Source organism: Protopterus annectens, chromosome 12.part0 (genome assembly GCF_019279795.1).
Source record: "Protopterus annectens isolate FY-2018-M chromosome 12.part0, PAN1.0, whole genome shotgun sequence".
NCBI classification, from domain to species: Eukaryota; Metazoa; Chordata; order Ceratodontiformes; family Protopteridae; genus Protopterus; species Protopterus annectens.
In genome coordinates, this window is record NC_056746.1 from 1,250,180,977 (window position 1) to 1,250,206,245 (window position 25,269).

At 37.1% G+C, this 25,269-nt stretch overlaps 1 protein-coding gene across 3 annotated transcripts in view; it reads left to right on the forward strand.

The window, feature by feature from the left end:
* Window positions 1–17,023, forward strand: part of TOX2 (TOX high mobility group box family member 2) — a 1,557,917-nt gene extending 1,540,894 nt beyond the window's left edge. For all 3 annotated transcript variants that reach the window (XM_044090259.1, XM_044090258.1, XM_044090260.1), the window contains one exon: window positions 15,673–17,023. In XM_044090259.1, coding sequence (XP_043946194.1) covers window positions 15,673–15,729 — 57 coding nt within the window. In that variant the 3' untranslated portion in view covers window positions 15,730–17,023. The remainder of the gene's footprint in view (window positions 1–15,672) is intronic.
* The last annotated feature ends 8,246 nt before the right edge of the window (window positions 17,024–25,269 follow it).

A 25,269-nucleotide genomic window follows, 5' to 3' on the forward strand; every position in this document is an offset into this window, starting at 1 on the left:
CTAGGTTTGTAAGGGCCCTGAGGCCATTAACCTAGTAACCTCCTATGATCCTATGGTCAAATGGAGCCCTAGGCAGGGTAATGACCACCCATCCCCATGTAGCCATTCCAGTGCCCCATTACTTGTCTGTCTCTCTCTGGCCATCCCCCAAATTACCATAAACAGTGTTTAGTTTTGTCTGTTTACACACTATTTTCTTCTTTACTTTTATAATGGTTACAGAGGTTTTGATTTAATTTAAAACGTATTTCTTATTTCAAAGCACAAACAATCCTGGCAATTTGCTAAACAAAAGTAAACAAAACAGTCTCACATTGAAAGCAGGCTTTAGCATAAGAAACAGTCAGCTTCTCTTCCCTTCCTTTGAAACTAACATTTATTGAAAATGCATCTGACAACCCATTGAACTATGAGAGATGTGATGGGATTCATCCTCAAATAGCATAAGGTGAAAGAAGTACTGATCAGAATCTATGTAAAAGTGCAGGAATTCAAAAGCCAAATGTATAACACATTTGATAACACTATACACGCATACTGGGCATGTGTCCCTTTTCAGGAGCAGCCCAGAAGTGCTGCCTGGTAATGTAACTTGACAAACTACACACAGAAGACAAATAAAGGCTGAGTGAATCAAACCATGTTCTACAGGAAGCAGCTCGTTAACAGCTTATACCCTTACTCATCTGCACTAAGTGGCAGACAAACCTTCTCCTAAAATATAAAACTATGTACTGACATTGACAGACTGTAATTTTCAGTGGTTTGTAAAAAAGACGTAACATGGGATATATGCAAATTACCCTTTAAGGATATCAGGTGCTTCAACTAAATGGCAATTCCGAATGTCCATGACTTTTACTTTTAAGTCTATTTATGGACAATTTCAAGTCAATAAAGCCAATCTCCACTAACTGTGGACATACATGTTTCTGCCTTCTTATGGCATCATCAGCACAGCATAAGTAGAATGTTTGGCTAACATTTGGAAACATAGGGTTGTCGTACCCAACTGAGATCCATAAACATTAGGGTGTCTGCAAAATATAAATATTTATATGTCTCTATTTGAAGACAATGGCAACTGGTTAATTAATTAATGAATGGATTCATGATGCAATTAAGGAATGTATAAAATATGTGCTGCATGGTGTGTTAATTATTCCTTGAAGGCATAAGCCGTGGTATCGGATGCATCAGTAAAGAATTTTTCCTTACTGTTCTGCATTTTTTGTGTTTCTTTTGTCTGCAAAATATCCCAACTAACAAACTAAAACAATGAGTAAAAAGGTCACAAAGAAAAAACAATCGGTTAAAAACACAAAAAGAAAAATCTAGCAAACCTAGACTTTTCACTGTGTGGTACCTTAAACCTCTTTTATTAGATATTATCCACAATTAGTGGGTTTGGATTATTGGCCTGAAATTGTCCATTAATAGACTTAAAAGAAAAAGTCATGGACATTCAGAATTACCATTTAGTTGAAGCACCTGATATCCTTAAAGGGTAATTTGCATATATTGCATGTTGCCTGTAATGAAGGAGGTTTAAGTTATCACACAGTGAAAAGTGTAGCTTTGCTAGATTTTTCTTTTTGTGTTTTTAACCAATTGTTTTTTTCCTGTGTGACCTTTTTACTCATTGTTTTAGTTTGTTAGTTGGGATATTTTGCAGACACCCTAATGTTTATGGATATCAGTTGGGTACGACAACCCTGTGTTTCCAAATGGTAGCCAAACATTCCACTTATGCTGTGCTGATGATACCATAAGATGGCAGAAGCATGCATGCTCACAGTTAGTGGCGTTTGGCTTTATTGGCCTGAAATTCTCCATAAATAGACGTAAAAGAATAAGTCATGGATGTTCAGAATTACCATTTAGTTGAAGCACCTGATATCCTTAAAGGGTAATTTGCATATATTGCATGTTGCCTGTAATGAAGGAGGTTTAAGGTATCACACAGTGAAAAGTGTAGCTTTGCTAGATTTTTCTTTTTGTGTTTTTAACCGATTGTTTTTTTCCTGTGTGACCTTTTTACTCATTGTTTTAGTTTGTTAGTTGGGATATTTTGCAGACACCCTAATGTTTATGGATATCAGTTGGGTACGACAACCTTGTGTTTCCAAATAGTAGCCAAATATTCCACTTATGCTGTGCTGATGATACCATAAGACGGCAGAAGCATGCATGCTCACAGTTAGTGGCGTTTGGCTTTATTGGCCTGAAATTCTCCATAAATAGACATAAAAGAATAAGTCATGGATGTTCAGAATTACCATTTAGTTGAAGCACCTGATATCCTTAAAGGGTAATTTGCATATATCCCATGTTGCCTCTAATAAAATAGGTTTAATGTATCACACAGTAAAAAGCCTAGTTTTGCCAGACTTTTCTTTTTGTGTTTTTAACGGATTGTTTTTTTTCTGTGTGACCTTTTTACTCATTTTGGTTTATAAAAAGGAAAATAAGTAAAGACTGCTCTGGCAGTTGGTGTGCTGTGGAGGATTATAGTTCTTGCATCCCTTAATTAGGGTTTAGGCTTTGACTCTGAGCAAATCTCTTAACTAGAGTGCCCCTAACTGGGGCATTTTACACACACGTGACCTTCCATTCAATGCACTCACTTGTAAAGCTGCCATGCCCATTAAGATCCACATACTGTTTGTTTTTGTTCAGTCTCTGCTCTGGAGGATTCTGATGCTGTTTCTGTTACTCTCATGAGTAGCCATCCTGCAAGTCTACATTGGGAGACTTTATGATGCTGCTCATTATGAGGTATGTGTGCATTCTGGTTGGTCAGAGCATTAGTGTTTTAAACCAACAAGGCATTCTTTACAGAATTTATTTTATTACAAAATGAAAGTCCAGGGGTTCAAAGCACCAGTCACCAACACTGAAAACTACAAGCCAATCATGAAGCACGCCTCCTAATGTCAATAATCCATTGATCCCATCCAAAGGTTGACCAATCACTTTATTGAACACACACCATAAGTTCAGCACATACAGGTTCCCCAATCCTGTTCCATGCACTTTCATCCTGAATATTCTCAGGACTTCCTCAGAACAAATAATAATACCTGTATGCTGCTGAGACCTATATATTTAAGTAGACTATCACATGATCAAAAACACCAATCAAGCAACAATAAATATTAAACAAAAATAAATCAATTTAAGTAAATCATTATACGATACACAAAAATAAGTATAGGAAATAAAACTACCTATAATTAAGATGTGATAGGCTACTTAAATATATAACTCTGAGCAGGATACAGGTATTACTATTTGTTCAAAGGAAGTCCTGAGAGTATTCGGGATGGAAGTACATGGAATAGGCTTGTGGGACCTGTACATGCTCATCTTATGGTTTGTGTTCAGCAAAGTGATTGGTCACTTTTGAATCCATTATTGACATTAGGAGGTGCGTTTCACAATTGACTTGAGGTTTTTATTTTTTATTATTATTATTTTTAAAAACCAGCTGGTAGCAAGCATTTTTTATTTCTTTATTTTTTATTAGCCAACATGGCCACTTGGCCAGCACCAGTCCCTGGATAACTGCCTGGGTCACCTTATGTTGGATCTAGTTCTGGTGAAGACTTTGGCATAGCACAGACAAATCATGAAGTGGGTAGGTAAATAATGTGCTTTCTCCACATTAGGGCCATGATATTGTGTGTAAATCAGACATGTACTGACAGATCTTAGTTTAGAGCTATCTGAAAATATTGCAGATTAGACATAGATCTTCCTGCAAAAATACAGTGACAGGCATCATTTCTGAGTAGGAAGGAGGATACCTCAGCCAGTAGCAAATGTTACTTCCCTGGCCAAGGAATTACATACTGTGTAAAATGTCCTTACTGGAGTAACTGTTTTCGATAATGTTCGGCTGAGATGGTCAGTAAAGGACAGAGATGGGTCTAGTGAGATCCTTAGGCACTTAATATTGTATGTACTTCACCTGTTCGTGATCACATGCAAAAAGCACCAGCTCATTCAAACTTTGGAATGCAGATAGAAACAGTGTACACTTGTATCCTAGGCTGTTTATTTACTTACTTAGTTACTTACTTACTTATGTATTTTATCTGTTTATTGACATTTGATTACTGGGTAAGTCTGACTGGGTAGGAACCCATTTTCAGCAGAGGCCTGGGGAGAAAAGCTCCAAAGTATTACAAAACATTTTAAGAACAATAATTTTACAGCCTTTAAAATAACACAAAAGAACAGAGTCTACGATCATCAGAATGTTGACCACGTTTATTACCAGGATTTAGCAGTTTCATTTTAGGATGTAACACAAAACGTCTTTTAAACATGTGTGTGTGTGTGTGTGTGTGTGTGTGTGTGTGTGTGTGTGTGTGTATATATATATATATATATATATATATATATATATATATATATATATATATATATATATATATATATATATATATATATATATATATATATATATATATATATATATATACATGCCCCCTGTTGAAATCTCGTTAAAAAACACCAATAAAAATTCACCATAAAATTAGTTAACAATTAACAACCATTGTTCAATTGAAAAACAAACATCATTCCTAAGGCATTTTTCCTAATGCATCTCTATGTGTAAAACACTTTACTAGTTGTAGTAAGTTAAATAATGCAAAACCCTCAACAATGAAAAACAGACACCTAATTTTTTTTATAAAAAAAACTTTAAAAGTAATCTACTTTGTTAAGTCCCGTAAGACATAAACCTTAAATTAATTTTTATTGGTGTTTTTTAACATGTGATTTCAAGAGTGGGCATATATATATATATATATATATATATATATATATATATATATATATATATATATATATTTAAAAGTGTAGGGTAAATGTGAAGTTTTGGATTCTGATGAAGTTTTGTGTTAAATCCTGGTAATAAACATGGTTAACATTCTGCTGGTCGTGGACTCTGTTCTTTTGTGTTGTATATGTGAGTTCTTACTTCAAACTTGTTCGTGAATTAGCCTTTAAAATACTACAGAAAACAACAACAGTTAAATAATTATACCAAATTATACATACTATGAAAACATCGGGTAAGAATAGATACGATTTATATGATAATAATTTAATAGTTAGAAAAATTTTTGCTATTTTATAGAGAAACCAAAGGTAAGTCAGTATAATACAAACAGTAATTGCAATAGAAGTTGAGAGAAAAGCAGGCTTATGGTATAGTTAGAGAGAAAGCAAGGTGAGAGAAATTGATAAAAATAAAGATGTAAGAGAAGAAGCGAGAGTAAGGAGATGTAAGGTATGGATAGGTATTTGTTCACATTTAAGGATATAGTCTATCCTAGCATTGAGCAAGAACAGTGCCAGCTTTTAGCTAGGATGTGTCTCAGAGTGGTTGTGAAGGATGTGAGGGAGGGAGTTGGCATGATGGATAGAGATAAGGAGTTCCAGGCTTTAGCAACATGGTACGAATATAGACAATGCCCAGCAGTTTGTGGACAGACAGGATTCTTTGGTCATTGGATCATAACTGGGAACATAGTTGTGTGAAATGTTATTTAGTGCTGGATAAGCAGATGGATACCAGATAATTTTATAGGTGGTAAGAAGCTGTGTGTATGTTAGTTGATGGGGTAATTCTAACCAATTTAGACTTTTTAGTGCTATATAGTGATGGGTTATTAAAGGGGAATTTGCCTGTAATTTAGCAGTTTCGTTATATCATTGCTCAAGTTTTGATTTTTGTGATGCCTGAAGGTTAATAAGGATGGGAGCACCATATAAAAATGTGGGGAGAACATAAGTAATGGCAAATGTAGTTTTAGTTGTGTCAGTGTGAAAGTTTTGGGCTTTATAAAGCAGCCCTAGTTTTTGATGAGCTTTCTGTATGCAGTTTTGTATATGCAAGTTGAATTTAAACTATCATCCACTATCATCCTAAATAATTTGCTATGAGAAGTGACTTCAGTGGTGTATTATCAAGAGAGAGGACTTTATATTTTGTTTTATCACAGGAGATGGATTTGAAGGGAAAAGCAGTAGTTTTTTTTTTTTTGGGTTGAGAATAAGTTGTGTTACAAAGCCATCTTTCAGTGTACTGCAATGTTGTTTAATTGTGTTAGTGCCAAGTAAAGCTGTTCCTGATTATTTTTTTTATTTTTCTCATTGATCCCACAAAAGATTTTTTTCTCTACTGTGGATCTCAGCAGCTTCAAAAAACATGTTAATTAAATCCAAATGATCCAACTCACTAAAAAAGATAGAAACCCTAGATATGCCTTAGTTCTAGATGCATGCATGGCATTCTACAGAGTCAGTTGGAACTTCTTATTTAGAATGCTTTCCCATTTTAACTTTCCTAAAGACTTTATTAACCTGGTTGAAATTTTATACAACTCCCAAACGTATCTATACATCAACAAAATTCTGTCTAGTCCCACAAAGATAGATAGTGGTACAAGACAAGGATGTCCATTATCACCTCTACTCTTCAATCTCTACATTGAACCACTTTTCCTACATCTCTCAGAAAGGACATTTCACTCAGTTCCCAGAATTCTAAACTCTAAAGTTATGATGGCTGCGTTTGCTGATGATTTGGACATCTTCTTTGAGATCCCAAATGCAGATCTTAAGAAAGTTATAAATTCGATATTTATTCAGAAGCTTCAAACTACCAAGTAAACCAAAAGAAATCCCATATTTTTCCCATTATCCCTCTTAATCATAAAGAAAACTACTTTCCAGTCTCCCCTTTCAGTTTGTTTGTCTTTTCGGCTTTTCCCGGTTAGGGGTTGCCACAGCTGAACTCCGGTCCGCTACTGATTGGCAGTAGATTTTTATGGTGCCGAGTTGCCAGCCTGATGCTCAACCTTCAAAGAAGGCACGGCCATTCACGCATGTCTTTCGAACGCCACTCGAATGCGGGGAGGACATGCAGACTCTTTCTCCCCTTTCAGTACGGTGTACAAAATCAAATAGCTAGGGATATCTTATGACCATAAGTGCCTATCTACTCTACAGAATAATGTATATAAAGTATGGAGTAACATTACACAGGATTTGCACAGATGGAGGCAATTGAAACTATCCACGATATCAAAAGCAGCAATAATTAGAATGAATATTCCTCCTAAATTGTTACATCAGTTTAATTTAGTCATCTCAAACATTCCAAATTACTTCTTCCAGAAAATTAACAAAGAACTAGCCAAGTTCATCTAGTACACCAAGTCTGTTAGGATTTCATATCTAAAACTAATATACCCAAAAGGGAAAGAGCGTCTGAGTTTACCTAATTTCGAACTATACTATAAAATTATAAGTGCAAATAGACTGTTATTAATATCAAATTTCTTAACGACTAATGAACCCTGGCATCCAACTTGGGTTAAGTTATGGCACTCGCATGTTCTTGCTAATAATATAAATCTCAAATCTATTCCCTTTTTAACTTCAATAAATGTTAGAAAGAGCAAGATTAATGGCATGTTAAAACAGATGATTAAGAGTTTTCAAGAACTGATAAAAACTTTAAATATGGACAAGGCTATTCCATTTTTTCAACTGATACATCTAAACCCAAATATACAATTTAATAAAAAAATTAAACCTAGCAGACTTTCCTTTAATAAAAGAGTATGCAGTATGGGATTTCTACAGACATAAAGAGAAGAATCTACATGAGGTGTGTGAAGCACTAAAGCTTAATAAGAAATGCATTATCATTGTACGTCAAATAAGGGAGAAAGTGTCATCAATAATTAAAGACACACAGATAAATAACACAGTTTTGAATACATTTCTAGATGTTATGAAGAGCTTATATAGCGAAAAGAAAACACTCTCTAAAACATAAAGACTCATAAGTAAGATTAAATATGAGAATTCATTACTTTATGCAAAATATTGGGACACCAAAGGAGCTACACTTACAAATGAACAGAAACTTAAAGCAATAAATCTCGCTATTAAATTATCTCCGTTCAAAAAAAAATGATTCATTCACAACTAATGATCAACAATAATGTATATTTCATTCCTACGATTCTGAATAAATTTGATTCCAAAGTATCTCCTTCATGTAATTGCTGCTATTACCCTCAAGCAGATCTTTTACATATGCTGTGGTATTACAAATATGCACAGAATCTATGAGGATCTCTTAAGGTAAGATTAGAAAAGATGGGATACCACAAATCAACATTATCTAGGCAGGTAGCTATTCTCCACATTATAGATCCTAAATTATCCAGTATGAAAGTACATATTTTAATAACTATATGCTCACTAATCAAATTGTATATGACTAAAAATTGGTTAGATCATACCAAACTCTCATGGAATGGGTTTAGAAATATGGCTTCATTATACATATCCTCTCAAAGATTATTTATAATAAATTCTAAAAAAAGAGAATATTATCAGAATTTTTGGAAGCTTTTATTTAATCACATTTTGGACACTGGATATTGATACACCCTTTACTAAACACACTATTAAATGGTTGTCTTGGAATATAGCTCAGACTTACAAAATGGTCATGAATTAAGACTATTCCTGTTATTTCAAGTATGTTGATAAATTTAGCTCACAAGGATCTGTCTTTTCTATTTTCTATCTTGAGTATAGTAGCACTAATGCAGATATTGTAAACAATTGGTATTTAGAGAATTAGAGTTAGCAATGATTGTTATTGTTATGGTTTTTATTCAAATTTTATGTGTCACCATCTTTGTATTTTCTTCTGATATGTGTTCAACTTGTTTATATACGGTGCACAAGATAATAAAAATTGCAATTTGAAAATAAAATGTTAATTAAATCCAGTCCTTGATGGTGACTTTTTAGGTTTGAAAATAAGTTGTAAGTTCCAAAGCCATATTTCAGTTTACTGCAGTTCTGTTTAATTGCATTTGGTGCCAAGTAAGGCTGTTCTTCATTATTTTTTTTTTAAATTTTTCCCACTGATCCCACAAGAGGTTTTTCCTCTACTCTGGATATCAGCAGCTTCAAAAAACAAACAAAATAAATAAATAATTAAATACAGTTCTTGATGGTGACTCTCCATAATGTCAAACGTTACTGGCATTGGGTGCCTAGATTGTATTACTAAACAAGTTGGATACTTTTTTGCACACCAGTGTCTTGATTCCACATATGAGCTCCTTTTATCTGTTTATCACATTCACTGTAAAGTGCTACTATTTTGTCTTTCTTCTGCACCCAGAATGTTTATTATGTTGATAGTTGTTGTGGCAGAGGTTTTGTGTGAGAACAGCCTTCATGATTGTCCTTTCTTAGGCAACACTTTCATAGTAGTTTCCCTGGCTGGGGTACTCCTGTGATTGTAGATCCTGCATATCTGAATTAACAGGGGAGAAGTCCACTGTGTTCCTGACTTAGAGGATTTGCTTCATTGCAGAAGAACAGTCGTCATTATCTGTCATCCCTGTTTATGGAGACAGTCCAGGAAGTCATTGGTTTGATAACCTGAATAAAGTCATATAAAAGAGTCAAGGCTCAGACTTGATCCCTATGCAAGCCACACATTTCCTGGTTCCATTTAATGATTGGGCTGTTGCACTTAACTGTGATACATCTGCGACTACAAATTCCATTAAACACTCATTAACCTACTTTTGATATCAGATGCTTAGCACTGGGCTCTGGAGTGGTGGATAATTCTTAACTGCCTCAGTGTACACCTTGCATTCCTGTAGCAGATCTTCTCACAGGTCTTTATAAAATGCATTTCTGTTGGCGGCCAGAACTCACTTGCCACACAATCTTCTCAGTAGAGGGGAACGTATGCCCACTAAGAAAGTTCAGTTAATTAAAAATGGCGTTACTATATGCTTTTGATTGTCTTCTCTTTGTTATTTGTTTTGTATGTGCTTGTACAGATTGCAGTTTGTTATTGAAGATGTTCAATGAACTTGATTTCATGAAAAAAATAAAGATGGGGTGGGTTTACAGTGATAAACAAACCGTTTTTAAGTGAATTGCTAACTATATGTTGGTTTGCCATGGAAGGGCTGTTGCCTGTTGGGAAGCACTGCTGTCAAAGCCCAGGCAATTCCACCAAAGGATTAGCTGTCTCAATTGCTTCCCACTAAAATGTCTGCACTGCAGACATTTTTGAGGTAGCCAATAGCATTTTAATTCACACATTAATCAAATATTTTTGCTTTGACCTTGAGCTGCATCTTCTTTGCCATGTACTTCCGTACTTGACATTTTGAGTCCTTGCCTTTAAACATTACTCTAATTCTGCACAGTGCGAATGTTTACTTTTCACTGCCTGGGATTATTGCCAGTTGTTAATCATTGCAGAAGTTGTGTGAGGCCATATGTAACAGATATATACTTGCTACATTGGTCATTCTGTGGAAGGGCCTTCCACAGTGGAGGCTTATTGCCATACTGCTCTGTCTGTTACCTAGATGGCCTCTCTTTCCTGTCCCCGTAGATCAAGTGCCCTGTAAAGTAATCAAGTACAAAGTTCTTATGCCCTGTTTTTGATTAAAAAAAAATGCAGGTTGACATCAGTTAGTAGATGCAGTTCAAACTGTATAGTTTAGAGACTGTGTGTGCTGTCTTAAAGCAGCATTCAACATTTCACACGTCTCCCAACAAAAAAAAAAAAAAAAGAGAGAAAATATTGAAAAATGTGAAGAAATTGTGATTTCAGAAGACAGAATTGCAGTGATTAACACATTAAAGGCATCTTAAGAAAACATCTCATAGACATAGGCGCCGGAACCATAGGGCGAGGGGGAGGGAGTGCCCCCCCCCACACACTTTTATAGCTGCAAGACCTGTAACGAAATGGAGGACGCATGCATGCATTGAATTTAAACACAAAAGTGCGCCTGATCACATCATTGCTGCCAGACTACTAAGGCTCCGTTTATTTTATTTACTGAAGCTGCTCCGGTGTGTCTGTTAACACTCAACTAAGGCAACACCCATGGGTAAACTTAACGGACCATTTACTGAAGTTGGTGCTCACTTTACTTCATTTATTTTCTGAAGCTGGTGCTCTGTTTCCATTGACTTCACTTATTTACTGAAACTGTAAGCTAAACTATTTGCTGAAGCTGGTGCCATATTTGCTGACATTGGTGCTCCGGTTTACTTTATGTATTAGCTTGTGTGTGCTCCATTTACTTTATGTATTTACTAAAGCCCCGTTTACTTTAAGTCCTGAAGCTGGTGCTATGTTTACTTTATGGAAGTCCTGTGTGTGTGTTTACTTTATGGAAGTCCTGTGTGTGCGTTATGTTTACTTTATGGAAGTCCGCTGGTGCCATATTTGCTGAAGCCGGTGCCCCATTTACAATGTAAGTCCTGAGGCTGGTGCTCCATTTACACTTTATGGAAGTCTGGTGCTCCGTTTACACTTATGGAGAGTGACTGTGCTCCATTTACTTTAGAAGCTGGTGCTCCGTTTACATGAAGTCCTGAAGCTGGTGCTCCATTTAAGCAAGTATGGTGCTCCATTTAAGTTTTATTTAAGCAAGTCTGATGCTCTGTTATTTATGCAAGTCTGGTGCTCCGTTATTTATGCAAGTCTAGTGCTCCATTATTTATGCACGTTTGGTGCTCCGTTTCTGGGACTGGCCATTTTCTGTCATTTATTATTTATCTCCATAACTTTTAACTTAATTATGTGCCAGGTTTGAGTTCCCTTGCTTTGAGAGAGAGAGAGGGGGGCAGAACTATGATGTTTCTCCTTGCTTTCAAGAAGAGAGAGGGGGCAGAGTTATGATGTTTCTTTGTGTGTGGGGGGGCAGAACTGTGATGTTCTTGCTTTCAAAAAGAGAGAGGGGGCAGAACTGTGTGTGCGAGAGGGGAGCAGAACTGTGTGTGTGTGTGTGTGCGTGCGTGTGTGTGCGTGTGTGTGCGTGTGTGTGTGTGTGTGTGAGGGCAGACAGAAGGACTGTGTGTGTGTGTGCGTGTGTGTGTGTGTGTGTGTGTGTGTGTGTGTGTGTGTGTGTGTGTGTGTGTAATGGGGGCAGAACTGTGTGTGTGATAGGGGGGCAGAACTGTGTGTGAGAGGGAGGCAGAACTGTGTGTGTGTGTGTGTGTGTGTGTGTGTGTGTGTGTGTGTGTGTGTGTGTGTGTGTGTGTGTGTGTGTGTGTGTGTGTGTGTGTGTTACTTATAACTGGTGGTTAGGATTGCTTAGGCTAGGCACAGCAGTCTTCATTCTCTACCCACACCACCACTTGTGATTCAGGCAGTTCAGTCCATAGCTGAGCAGTTCAGTCCATAGCTTTCAGCTGTCTAGATTTTCACCGAATAGTTGTCTCATACTTTGGGCTGTTCCTCTTAAAATTTGTGGTCTTGTGGCAAATCAGTGATAATGGAATTCACTTAATAATGATAGCCCTTTAAGTTTCTGTCTTCCTATCTCTTTTGGAAACACATGGTAACTCAAAACACTATTTCAGCAACTTTCAAAGATTATACAAGCAATATTTAAAATGTGTTCCTGTTTTTGGACCTTTGCCTCTTCGCCAAATAAAATTTAGCTTTTTCCAGATTTCTCCTGCTGTGAAATTGCAAGATATAGTTGTGGCAAGTGGATGGTGCAGTAGTAGTGTTGTTGCCTCACAGCAAAAGGTTCTCTGGTTTCATTCTTGGCTGGGGTGCCTTCTGTGCAGAGACCGTATTTCCTCCCTGTGTTCAGGTGGGTTTTCTCTGGGTGTTCTGATTTCCTCCTATGATACAAAGACATGCATCTGGAGCATTTCTCCCTGGGCCTCTGCTGAAAATTGTCTTTGTTCCACTTCACACTTTCACTTTCCTGGTAAACAAATGTTAAATAAAATTTTCAAGGAGTTGAGAGCTTCAGGGGAAGAGACGTTTAGTGCTGTTTGCATTGCTAGTAGCATAACAGGTAGTAGCCTTACTTTTGATGCAGAAGGCTATGGGTTCTACTCCCAGAGTATGTAGATTGATTTCTGATACTGTATTGTGTTGTACTTTAAAGGGAGTGGATGCTGCAGTCCTGTGAATGCCCTCCTTTGGAGGAGTTAACTAGTAACTATGAACCTGACATCAGTTTGCCATCCATCCCCTATTGCAATATTACTAGCTTATCATTTTTTGTATAATATAGGCAATTTATTCTTCAAGGTCAATACACACTTTATTTGTAGATGAAACAATGAAATATAAAGTTGTTTCCTAGCAGCAACCTGTTCATTAGTTAGAAATCCCTTTAATATGGAATTATTTAGATGACTTACTTCTGCAGAGATTTTGTATATTTACTGATATTGGTGGATTGTAATGACAGACGTTTGAGTGGCCTTTTATGGTTGAAATTTTCTGAAATGGGTAGTTTTGTCATTAGTAGTTCATACATTTTGTTTCATTGCTTACTTGAAGACTGTTCAAAACTACAAATTTAAAACACATTCTAACTGGTGCTGTATTATACAAGGAATATAACTTAATACAATTAGGAAGGTGAATCAAAGAATGCATACATGTATCCATGACCCTAAAAATGTGCTTGAAAACAGCCCAGAGGAAAGTGTGAAGGGCTCAAAATCATGGGCAAATTTTAAGCTTTACTCTTGTTACCAAAGCAATGGATGGAGGTAAAACAGTTCACACCACATTACCTTGACCTGGCCAAGCCTTTTGACACAATCCCCTACTCAGGTGTAGTACAAAAGATGAATAATGTAGGAGCAAACACTGACATCTCCAGCTGCATTGCCAACTTGGCTCACAGGATGCAGGAGATCAAAACAGGGGAAGAGACCGGTCACCAATGGAGTCCCCCAGGGTTTGGTGCTGAGACTTTTTCTGTTTGGCTGGCTAAGTCTGAGATGACTGCAAACTAGTTATTGAATCCCGAAATGACTTAATCAACATACCGGAAGGTTTGTCCCAAATAATAACTGGTGCCAAAATCATGACAATGCTCTCTGAGAACTGATCCCATTGTTTGGCATTTGGGAACTTGTATGTACAGTGACCTAACTTTTGACCGACATGTGCCCAGAGTTATAAGAAAGCCTTTCTATATTGCACAGCTTATAAACAAATTGTGACTAGATCTAAAGATGTTGTTGTCCCCCTTTACAAAGCCATCATTAGGTCAATCATTTTGTATAATGCCCACTCTGGCATGTATCTGTCCAGACCCATGCAAGAATTGGAAAAAACACAGAAGTACCTTACTAAAAGGATACAATTCCTAAACAATAGGTTTTGCATGGACCACCTCAAAGATTTATCACTGCACTCAGTAGGTGACATGTCTGGCATACAAGGCAACCTCCGACCTAATACAGATGGACCTACTGAACATAATCAAGTCAAATGGCATCAGAAATACTCAGTCCAGGTATCTAAACTGAATGTTGTGGAGAGACAGATATATACCACTGTTCCAGAACAGACTATCCATAAAAATAAAACAAAGCTCATCCATCCATATTCAAATGCAACTTGGATCTAAGGATAGGTAATAGAAAATGTACCCCAGGATTGCCCCTCATGCCACTAATGGATAGAGGCAGTTCCTGAATGCTGCATCCCTTGTATGTGTCCCCTCAAATTAACTATGTTATGATTACAGTTATTCTCACTAGGGCTAATATACAGTTATCAGCCATGGGATAATTAAGACCAATCAGAAAATGTTAATTCAAGCACCAAAGGGGAATTGGCTAAGCTTAAAATATCCTCCAAGTGAACCTATGTTGTGGTAGTAAATAGTTATAAAAAATGCCCTTTTTAGATCACTAAGTGCCCCTTTCACCCTCCACCACCCCCTCCCAGTCTTCAACAGCTTGCGGCACCTGTGCTCGTAGTGTAAACATATATTGCTATGTTTTGATATGTAAGTAAACAAAGGCAGTAGCTCATTATTACCATTTGGAAAATGTAGAATCTGTCCAAAACTGATCACATGAAGAAATGTAGGACTGTAACACTTGAGTTCAGAAAGCAAATTATTAATCATAGCTGCAATGAACCCTCTTGAGTTGAATCTTTATAATATGTTGTAGGCTTTCTACTACAGAGGTGACAGAGTCTGTGAAGGATTTAATGGTCAGGATGGAGATCACATTCATTTAGTGGGTCCTGTCCAGAAAAGCATAATTCAAATTGCAATGCATTATATTTTGAAAGCCTAACATTCCCTGGTACTGAACAATCCAAGCCATAATACATCACAATGTATACAGCTTTGGAAACTGAGCATTTGAACTTTATATTCAAAGTCCTGTGATAATCTTCAAACAGTTTGAGCATTTGAAATTTGCACACATTTCAGAGTCATATTGAAGCTGATGTTTATACAAGTAACAGAAGTAGACAGAATTGTACTATGTACCCCCCCCCCCCACACACACACACACACACACACACACACACACACACGCACGCACGCACGCACACACACACACACACACACACACACACACACACACACACACACACACACACACACACACACACACACACACACACACACACACACACACACACACACACACACTCACACACACACACACACACACACACACACACACACACACACACACACACACACACACACGTACCAAATTGTTCTGTACAGTTTTGTGAAGTGAACAATGCAAATGATTGTTTCTTTTCTTTTCATTTCTTTTCAGCATGGTGCCAAGAGACAAGACACTCTACCTCACCTAAATATGGAAGGGTTTCACTGAAGTTCAGATAACAGACACACTCAGGAGGTTCCATGTCAGTGGCCACCTTGAAGCACACCATGCAACTCATAAAGATTAGCATGTCTTTTCTGAGGCACACCTACTGACTGGCCTGACTTCAAGGATGTTTCCACATGGCTCATGATAAGGCCTACTGTTAAGGATATTCAAGGACCAAAATGTCCTTTTTTGCTTGCCACCAGCTTTAGTTGTGAACATTTTTTTTTGTTTCTAGTAAAATAAAAAATTGCTTTTAGAATCTGTTCAGGCTTCACTTTTATGTGTGTATTAAGCCTGCTCAGTAGAAGGATTCTGTACTCATTTGCTACCAAGCACTAAAGTAGTGCAAAACATTTTTAAAGTGAAGTTTTTGTAAAACTTTAAATGCAAAAACTAAATGTATTGACTTAAAGTTTTATGTAACAAATATAGACAGTTTTGCAAGTGGTCTTTAAGAAAACTGTCTCTAAATAGTACCAGGTTGGAGGATACTGCTGGTTAATGTGTTTATAGCTTTGAAGCGATATTCTTGGAATCCTGATTACAGCAGTTGATCCAAGTTACAAATTTTCCTGATCCCAAGAAAATATATTTATATTTTAGGTATTTTAATTTTAAAAATGGGCATTTTTATTTCTTTATTTGTAAGTACCTCAGTCTATATGGCTGCTACTTCACACTACCAGTGTTGACCTCTGACCTTGTTGGCAAAGTCAATGTTAACCAGTGACCTTTAGAAAGCATTTTTGTAACCAAATGGACAAAAAAGTTCAGTGGCTACTTTAAGTGAAGATACAAACATGAAAAGTGTGCAGGAAAAATTATAATTTTGGTCTATAGTTGTAAAGTAGTTTAATTAATGTTTTAGAACTGTGCTGAAAATATGTTTTAAGATCTTCTTTTTGTGAAATGTAGTTTATAGAAATAAGACAATTTTATATTATCTGTAGCACTCTTTTTTAGTTATAAATAGAGAAGCTATGTATAAAACTGCCAATATTGTTTCTTTGGTTTTGTACAGCAGATAAGAAATGAAGGAATTTTAATCCCGCTCCGTATGGCATTATAATATTTAGTTCTTTTCACCATATGTCCATCTATTTAATATTGCTGACACTGATTTTGTCTATTTATGAAGCATTTAATGTAAAAATACTGATATATTAAGAGGTGTGTTTTTTGTTTTAACATTTTACCCATCTGGTGCTGTCAGGCACTGTCACTTTTCTGTCATTGCTTATTTCACTTATTTTTTTCCTTTATAATAAAATACTCAGATGTGGAAAATAAAAAATGAGCTTTTTTTTCATTTAATTCCATGTACTGCATGCATTTTGAAATTATTTAAGTATTGTTTGATCAGAGACAGGAATTTGAACACCTTAAGTAAAATATAATATCGGAAAAATGACAAGGGATCACAAAACCTAATTTCTACATATGTACTTCTCTGCTGTAAGGCAGAAGATAGACAAGTGCAACATTCAGCCATGCTTGTGAACATTGTTGATTAGTCTGACTTTTAATGTATATTGCCTCACCTGTGTCCTCTGTGTTTTACAGAAAGTAAGTCCAAAGATCTGTGCTGAGACTTGTCCTGTTTGGCATCAACTTTTCTGAAGTATAACCCAGTACTAAAAGGTTCTGTATAACTAAGGTTGCAGATGACTGCAAGCTAGGAGCAGTCATCGAATCCCCAAATGACTAAGCCATACTGTAGGAAGCCACAAAAAAAGAAGAAGCCAAAAGGATTAGGAGATTTTGAAATTGCAAACAAGTCCAGTGAACATACTGTAGGAATAAATGCATTCATACTGTAGGAAGGTTTATCCCAAGTAAATAACTAATGCCAAATCATTAATTGAAACTAAATGTGAAAGAATGCATTATTGTATCCTTTCAGAAGTTACCTATCCCAGGGAACTGCCACATTGACATACACCTAGGAGTTGACACAGTTGCTCGGGATTTGGAAACGTATATGGACAGTGACCTAACGTTTGACCAGCATGTGTCTGTTGTTGCATGAAAGTCCTTCTATATTGCAGAGTGTACACAAAGGAAATATGTCTAGATTTAAGGATGTCATTGTCCTGCTTTACTCAGCTCTCATTAGACCAGTCATTGAATACAATGCCCCTTTTAGCATGTATCTGTACAGAAACATGCAATAACTGGAACACCCACAGAGATACCTTACTAAAAGGATACAAGGCCTAAACAACATGACCTAAATGGACCGATTAAAAGCCCCGTCACTTTACTTGGTATCCTACAGACTGCTAAGAGGTGACCTGTGTCTGGCATACAAATCATCCTCCGACTCAATACTAATGGATTTACTACACATCAGAAAGTCAAATGTCATCCTCTCCAACATCAGCAGAATGATTTTGAGGGGCAGGTATATCGCGCAGAGGATATCACTGCTCTGGAACAGTTTCCCCAGCCACATAAAACAAAGTTCATTCTTGACCATATTCAACCACAACTTGGATCTATGGCTAGGAAACAAAATATTTAACCCCAGGACGGCCCATGTACTTACCTATGAATCTATAAACGTATAAGTACATCAAAGTCTGCAAGAAGTACAAAATTAATTAATTTTGGGACTGCACTAGAGCTGGTAATTAAGTTTTTAGAGCAACACTGCAACAACTAAGGACTGGTGGATGAGAAAGCAAAAATGGAAATGTGTAACTTAGTTCTTGTTTTGGAGAAGCCGCTTTATGGTGCGCATTTAATAATAAGATCTGAGAAGGCTGGATTTCATTCACTTCCCTTCGATGAAATGTGACAAAATTACTCACGTCTTTGTGTACCAGATACAGCCAAAAGCATATAGTCATTGTCTTACAGTGAAGAACCATTTAACTTTGCTTGTTGTTGTGTGTAACACTGAGGGTGTTTCTGGATGTTTTTTGAATCAGTGTATAAAAGGTACAAAAAAAAATACTTAAAAAAGTGTCCCATGTGGTATCATGGTGTAGCATAATTTTATCTTATTTTTGCCTCAAATCTGGAATATAAGAGCATCAGTACCTAATTTTATGTGTGGGTATACAGGAAAGGACACTTAATATTTCTCTATTAATAAACCAGCACTGTTCTTCACTATATGCTAGGGAATACAACCAAGCTATAAAATCTATTACTGTGTGTTTTGTTATTAAAGAGTCCTAAAAAACACGCAAACCTGGATATGTCACCCAGAGATGTAATAATTCATTACTAGGTATAAGTAAAGTATTAATAAACCATTCTTCACAAAGTACATCTTCCTAATTTAAGTGCATCTAATAAAATATTTTGATAAATGACAGTTGGACTTGCGTGAAACCTCTCATCAACACTGCAAAATGAAAGGTGCTTAGCTTAGGTTTCAGGAATGCCACATTTTTATTGTGCAAAAAGAATCAAAGCATTCATGCTTCTCGGTACAAAGTTGTTTTATGTTGTACACTGTGCTTTTATGTAATTTGTTTCTAAGACACAATGCATAGTTTGTTTTACATCTCTGCAGTAAACATAACATGTTCTTACCCAGAAGTATATAAATCCTCTTCTAAATAGCTCCAGTAATGCTTTAAGTCAAAATTCATTGATAGCTAGTCCTAGGAAGAAAGATCTGATCTCATTGTGGACCAAAATGATTTTATTTCTGCCTGTCATCAAGTGTAAGTCTTTCCCCTGCATTTATCCTGATATTGTGTCTCTTCCTGTCATCAGCTGTAATGATCTGAGACAACAATGCAGTAGTGTAAACAATGATTTTCTCTGCAGAATTAGATTAAATGGTTAAACTAGCAGCTTGCTTGATCAAAAGTTTTCCTGGGCACTAGAAATGCATATATTCCAAAGCTTTCTTTACTGAGGAAAGTTAAAGTTATAGGTGCCTTACTGGCCAAGCATCATTTTCACTTAGATGGAGAAAAGTAGCTGTCCTTGGACATTCCTTTAGTGTGAGTCAAACAGGAAAGTGCATTCTCTCTATTGTCCATTTACTTCTGTGTTGCCTGAATGAGGCAGGTTGTGTAACCAGATTTCCCTGGAATGCCTTAGCTGAGATGCTAAAAAATATAGTAAAAAAAAATTCAGTTACTGTGAGATCTATGGGAAACCAGGATGAATCCTGATTAGGTTTCAGCCAGCCCTAATTTGTCCAACTGCCAAGGCACTAGAACCAACTTAGGGCAGGATAGGAATGAAAAGGCATTTGCATGTTCATCTCACATCTATGTACAAATACAGTGATCAGATGTTGTTATTCTGTTATTATTAGTGTGCTGTGGTGTGGAATCACCAAATTTTCCAAGTATAAATGATGTAGGAATACTCAGGTATCATTTAACCTTAGTCAGTTACTTTGGATCCTTTGTCAGTACTAAGTTTCCAAAGTGATTGGAGCCTTAGTTTTTACTATCACAAGAGCAGTTTTCTAGCTGTATGGTAATACGTTTCAGTGCAGATAACTCAGTGTACTATAAGCTTACGCATAATACTTGAAAATATGAAATATTGTCATTTGGCTATAAAAACATTCATTGCTGTGTGCATCAAGCAACATTCAGTAGTAACTCAAAATGTGTCCACATGATGCAAGGCTGTAGGAATAGCATACAATATACAAATGTGGCAAATTGACAAATGTAGAGCTTGCTATAAAACATGCTTTTGTATGTGTGACACTTGTTAATGCAGGTGTCACATAAGCACAGCCTCGGTATTTATTGATGTTAAAGATCACATGGGAACAAGAGTCTGTCATGTGTATCATTTTTTTCTTATGTAATGCTTTTACGTTTTTTATGTTACACAGACTGGTAGATCACTGCAACAAACTCACTCATTACTGTCTAGATATAATTTAAATGTGTTCAAGTATTGAATGATTGTATGTAACTTTGACGTCATCATTTCACAGATTTGTGTGTGAAATATAAAACAAATCTTGATCACTTGCTATGCACCACCCTTTCTCCTATTCATCTGGTTCTCAGAGTCTGACTGTGCTCCTTAAGACTGCAGAATGCGTTTGTTTTTCCAGAAAGTTATAGTAGGTAAGAGAGGAGAGTCTAGCATATTCTGTGACAGCATTATTCAAACTGCTACAAGGTTTTTACATACGAAGTCCTAACCATCTGCATTTTTTTCCAACCTGTGTGGTGACCTATTCCATGCATACCTTGCCAACATGGTTATCTGATGGAATCTCTGTCACAAGCTGCCAGTCTCCACCAGGAATTCTGATGGCAGGTTCAACCTGGAACACCTCACTACATCCATCCTGGGAGATGAACAGACAAATGCCTCTCCATTCCATGCCTGCCCTAAGTTGGTTCCTCCAGTGTTTGCATTGCTTTACAAGCCAAGCCAGGGCTGCCTGAAACATAACTGGAGCTTCATCTCTGTATGCTGTGGATCTTACAAACTGCATTTTTCTTACTATATTTTCAAGTAGCATAGCTAGCCCATTGCAGTAAAAATTTGTCACAAAATCTACATCAGCCAATGCAAAGCAAATAGACAGTAGAGGATATACTTTCCTGTTTAATCTGCACTAAAGGAATGTCCAAGGATAGCTACTACTGTCCAGCTAAGTCAAGAGGACACCTATAATTTTAATTTTCCTCAACAAAGAAAGTTTTAGTATTGATGCATGTCTTGTGCCCAGGAAAATTATTGATCAAGCAAGCTGCTAGCTTTACCATTTAACCATTTAATCTGATTTCATTTAATGGCTAACAGTGTGGCAGAGCAAAAGGATGCAGGATGAATATTGGCATGCATAGATATAACAAGAACAGAACAAATTGTTTTTCTTTTATATGTAAGGGCAGCTCTGAAATATTATGTGCAATGATGGATGATCAGATTTCACTGTGGTGTAGGCCTGGCAACAAAACTGTGCGTACAGCTTAGTAGACTTCACAAAAAGAAAAAGAGAAATACAACTGCATACGTATAGTCACAAAGAAAGAAGGCATAGGGACACATGATCAAAATGTTATGCACCTTGGGAAATTTAATAAGTCCAAATGGGTGCATGCTTTCAAAAATAAAGTGATATGAGAGCATTTCAGTATGATTTTGAAGGTAAAGAATGCTCAAATGATATATGAAGAAGCTTTGACAGAAGGCTGGCAGATTACGGGAAAAAACTTACCAACATGTTTTAGAATTAAGCTCAATGATATAATTAAAGGATGCCTCGGAAGAGAATTAAGGTAATTCTCAAGCTGTGTGTTTTAAATAAAGAGAGAGATGCTTTTAATGAAGCAAAAACATATTACTAAAACAGGAAAAGTAAGTGTACCAAACAGTCATTTAATGATACGATTGTTTATTTTCCTGTTTTTCAAAAATAAAAAATACAAACTGTATGAACAATTAGAAAATAAATATGACTAAACGGGCCATCCACTTAAAGATAAAATGTAATTGTAACAAAGACAGATAAAAAAACACATATTTAGCACTTTCATCTCTCAAAGGAGACTTCTTCAGAATACCTATTTTCCTATGTATTTTTGACTGAAACTAGTATTGTTTTCACCACTTTCATATGCCACTGGTAAGCAAATCTAAGTATGGTTAACCACTGGCACATCTTAAGACAGTCATACTTTCCCTGGTTATTTTATTTTGGTTGTAGAGGCTTTGAGTCATGTTTCAAAGCTGTATGACTGAGAATTTTAACACTGTCATCATTCTAAAACTGTTTACAACTAAATTTATATGAAACTGTCAGGATTATGTATGCTTACCCATGATGTAAAAACCTCTGATAATCTGTGCTACAGAAAAGACACTTTATACACTTCTATTTGTAGTAAAAACTACAAAAATGGCTTAACTACATGCCCTTTCAATTTACTTTATCACAATGAATGACTCCATTTTGGATGTTGTTGAACTTGATCATAATATAGCATGCCATGCTTATTTTGATGGATTCATTTAGCTTGTATCTGTCATATGCCTGTGTGCATATTTTATTCTACCTCAGCTAAACATAAAACCATAGATAACATTTATCTTATTTTAGTAGGAAAAAATCCTAAAGAAAAGGCTACTGTATTGCAATTAAGGATTTAACTGAAACTTAAAATGCTTCACTGTCATGTTCTCAATGCTGTGAAATGATACTGGAAAAGAACAAATGCTGTGGTCCTGTCTGGTCTTGTAACAACACAATATAGTAAACTCTCAGTTAACCAGCACCCATGGGGATTGGTAGATGCCGGATAACTGTAGCTGTTCTTCGTGTTTCCCTGTTGCAGTCATCGTACTTAGGTTATCTGCCTGCAGGTAGCCCTCAGTCGGCATGAATACCAGAGACTTAGTATTTCTGCATCGGTTGCTGTCGCTCAACGACTGACATCAGGTAGTCAGGGGTATAAAAACAGGCAGCCGACGCCATTACATCAATCTTTCTTGCCGAGGAGCCGGAAGCAGTAGCAGTTCGCATGAGTGCGGTCGGCCGCTACCTGAGTTTTTCGTTTACGAAGTCAATCATCCTGAAGTCTTCTAAAGCTAAGTACCCCATTGGGATCCTTTTTTCTTGCTCTAACCGATGTCAGAAAAAGTTAACAATTGTCTTGTCTGTGGAAAACAAATACCACACCGAGATTTTCATTCTTACTGGGTAACCTGTTTAGGTCCAGACCACAATGTACCTCGCTGTCAGTTTTGTGCCTTTTTCAACACCTGAACCATTCATCATCGGGCCCTTATTGTCGCTAAATACTTTCGTTCTCGATCTCCGTATTCCAAAATGGCTTTGGTAAGCCATCCGACTAACGATATTCTGAAAAAATGTAAGGATAAAGACAGAGACAGACTGCACAAGTCCAAAACTGCTGACGACGCTTTTGTTAATCTAGTCGCCAGTTCGCTGGTACTCAGTGAGGTGCTTTTGCAGCCCCTTATGCCCGCTTCTTTGGATTCACAGGCCTCTACTGAGACACGTTCGGAGTCCGGTATGCCACAAGACTCTTCTTCGACTATGGAACCTGCGGATGTCTCTACCTTAGATGGGTCCGGAGCCACTGAGCAGGCACCGACTTCTGAGGAAGTTCTTCGCACTATCGATATTCAACACAAACTGACAACCTCTTTCCCGTCTTCAATTCTGTCTAAATCTACCGTGTTTCTAAGGCCAAGAGTACATGCTATGCCTAGAAAACTGATGACCAAAGTGCATGCACCTGCTTCCTTGCCACAACATCAAATGCTTAAAATGGAAGAAGACCTTATTATGCTGATTAGGGGAAGACAGCCTTCCCCTGCTAAGAGAAAAAGTGATCAGTCCCCTGCAGCTTCAACAGACCAAGAGTCTGAAGACTATGAGGTATCTGATTATGAATACATGCCCTTATCTGCTTATGAGGATTCTGATGCAGAGAAATCCATTCCCTCTGCCTCTTGTCCAGAGGATGTTTCTTTTGGTGAAACCTTACATATCTTAAGAGAGCACTTCCATTGGGAATGCCAAGACTATCCTCAGTCCAAAAAGAGACTCAGAGAATTTCTAGATTTGCCACAAAATAGGCCTTTAGCAATGCCCCCAGTTCTGGAAGTTGTTGATGATGTCTTTATGGAATCCAGCCTTACCCCTGATACTTTAACCCTTGCTCCTAGGAAACCAGACAGGTACTACAGAGTACCTGATTCTCAAAAATTCCTTTTCAAAAATCCTACTGCTGATCCAGAGATAATTTCCTAGGGGTCTAAAGGTATCAAAGCTACTACAGCTAAGAATCCCAGCCCTTCGGACAGGGATTCCAGAGCTTTGGACAGATGGGGTAAGTATATACCTCTGTAAGTCTCTCCATTAGGGCTCTGAATTGTCAGTTTCACATGCTGAAGTACCAGCAACATATTATGGAACTTAATAAGCAAAGAATAGCAACCTTTACAGACTGTGCAGAAAACAAAGAATTGCAAGAGCTTATGCATTCTGCAAGCCAAGTCAGGAAGCATACATTCCAGTGTGGTTTTGATGCCCTAGAAGCATCTTGCAGGGCAGCAGTCACTGATTCTGTACTAAGAAGGCATGCTTGGCTTGAGGAACAGACCTTGCCAGACCATGTCAAATCAAAGTTATTAGATGCTCCTTTGCAAAAGGACAGTCTGTTTGGCACCAAAGCAGAAGAGGTTCTTAAAAAGATGGAAGAACAAGTTAAATCTATGCAGACAGTTAAAGAATTCTTGCAAGTACAGCCTCCTAGATTCAGTAGGCATTGCCCCTTGAAACATTGGTCCTTTCCAGCCCCCTCAAGGCCATCTCCAACCAGACACAGGGGTAACAGACCACCCAGACTACAGTCTCAGGGTATGCAGAGATCTAAGCAATGGATTTCCTCCAACTGCAAAGCAGGGAGTGCTAAAACACCCCCTTATGGAAAGAATTCCCAATGACTTCTCAACTCCACTCCCCAGCTCTGCCCAACTACTTGTGCCCCTAGGAGAAAAACAAGCCTATCTGACAGACTATTTTACTCAACTGGCCATTAGATCCCGGCTATCTGCAAG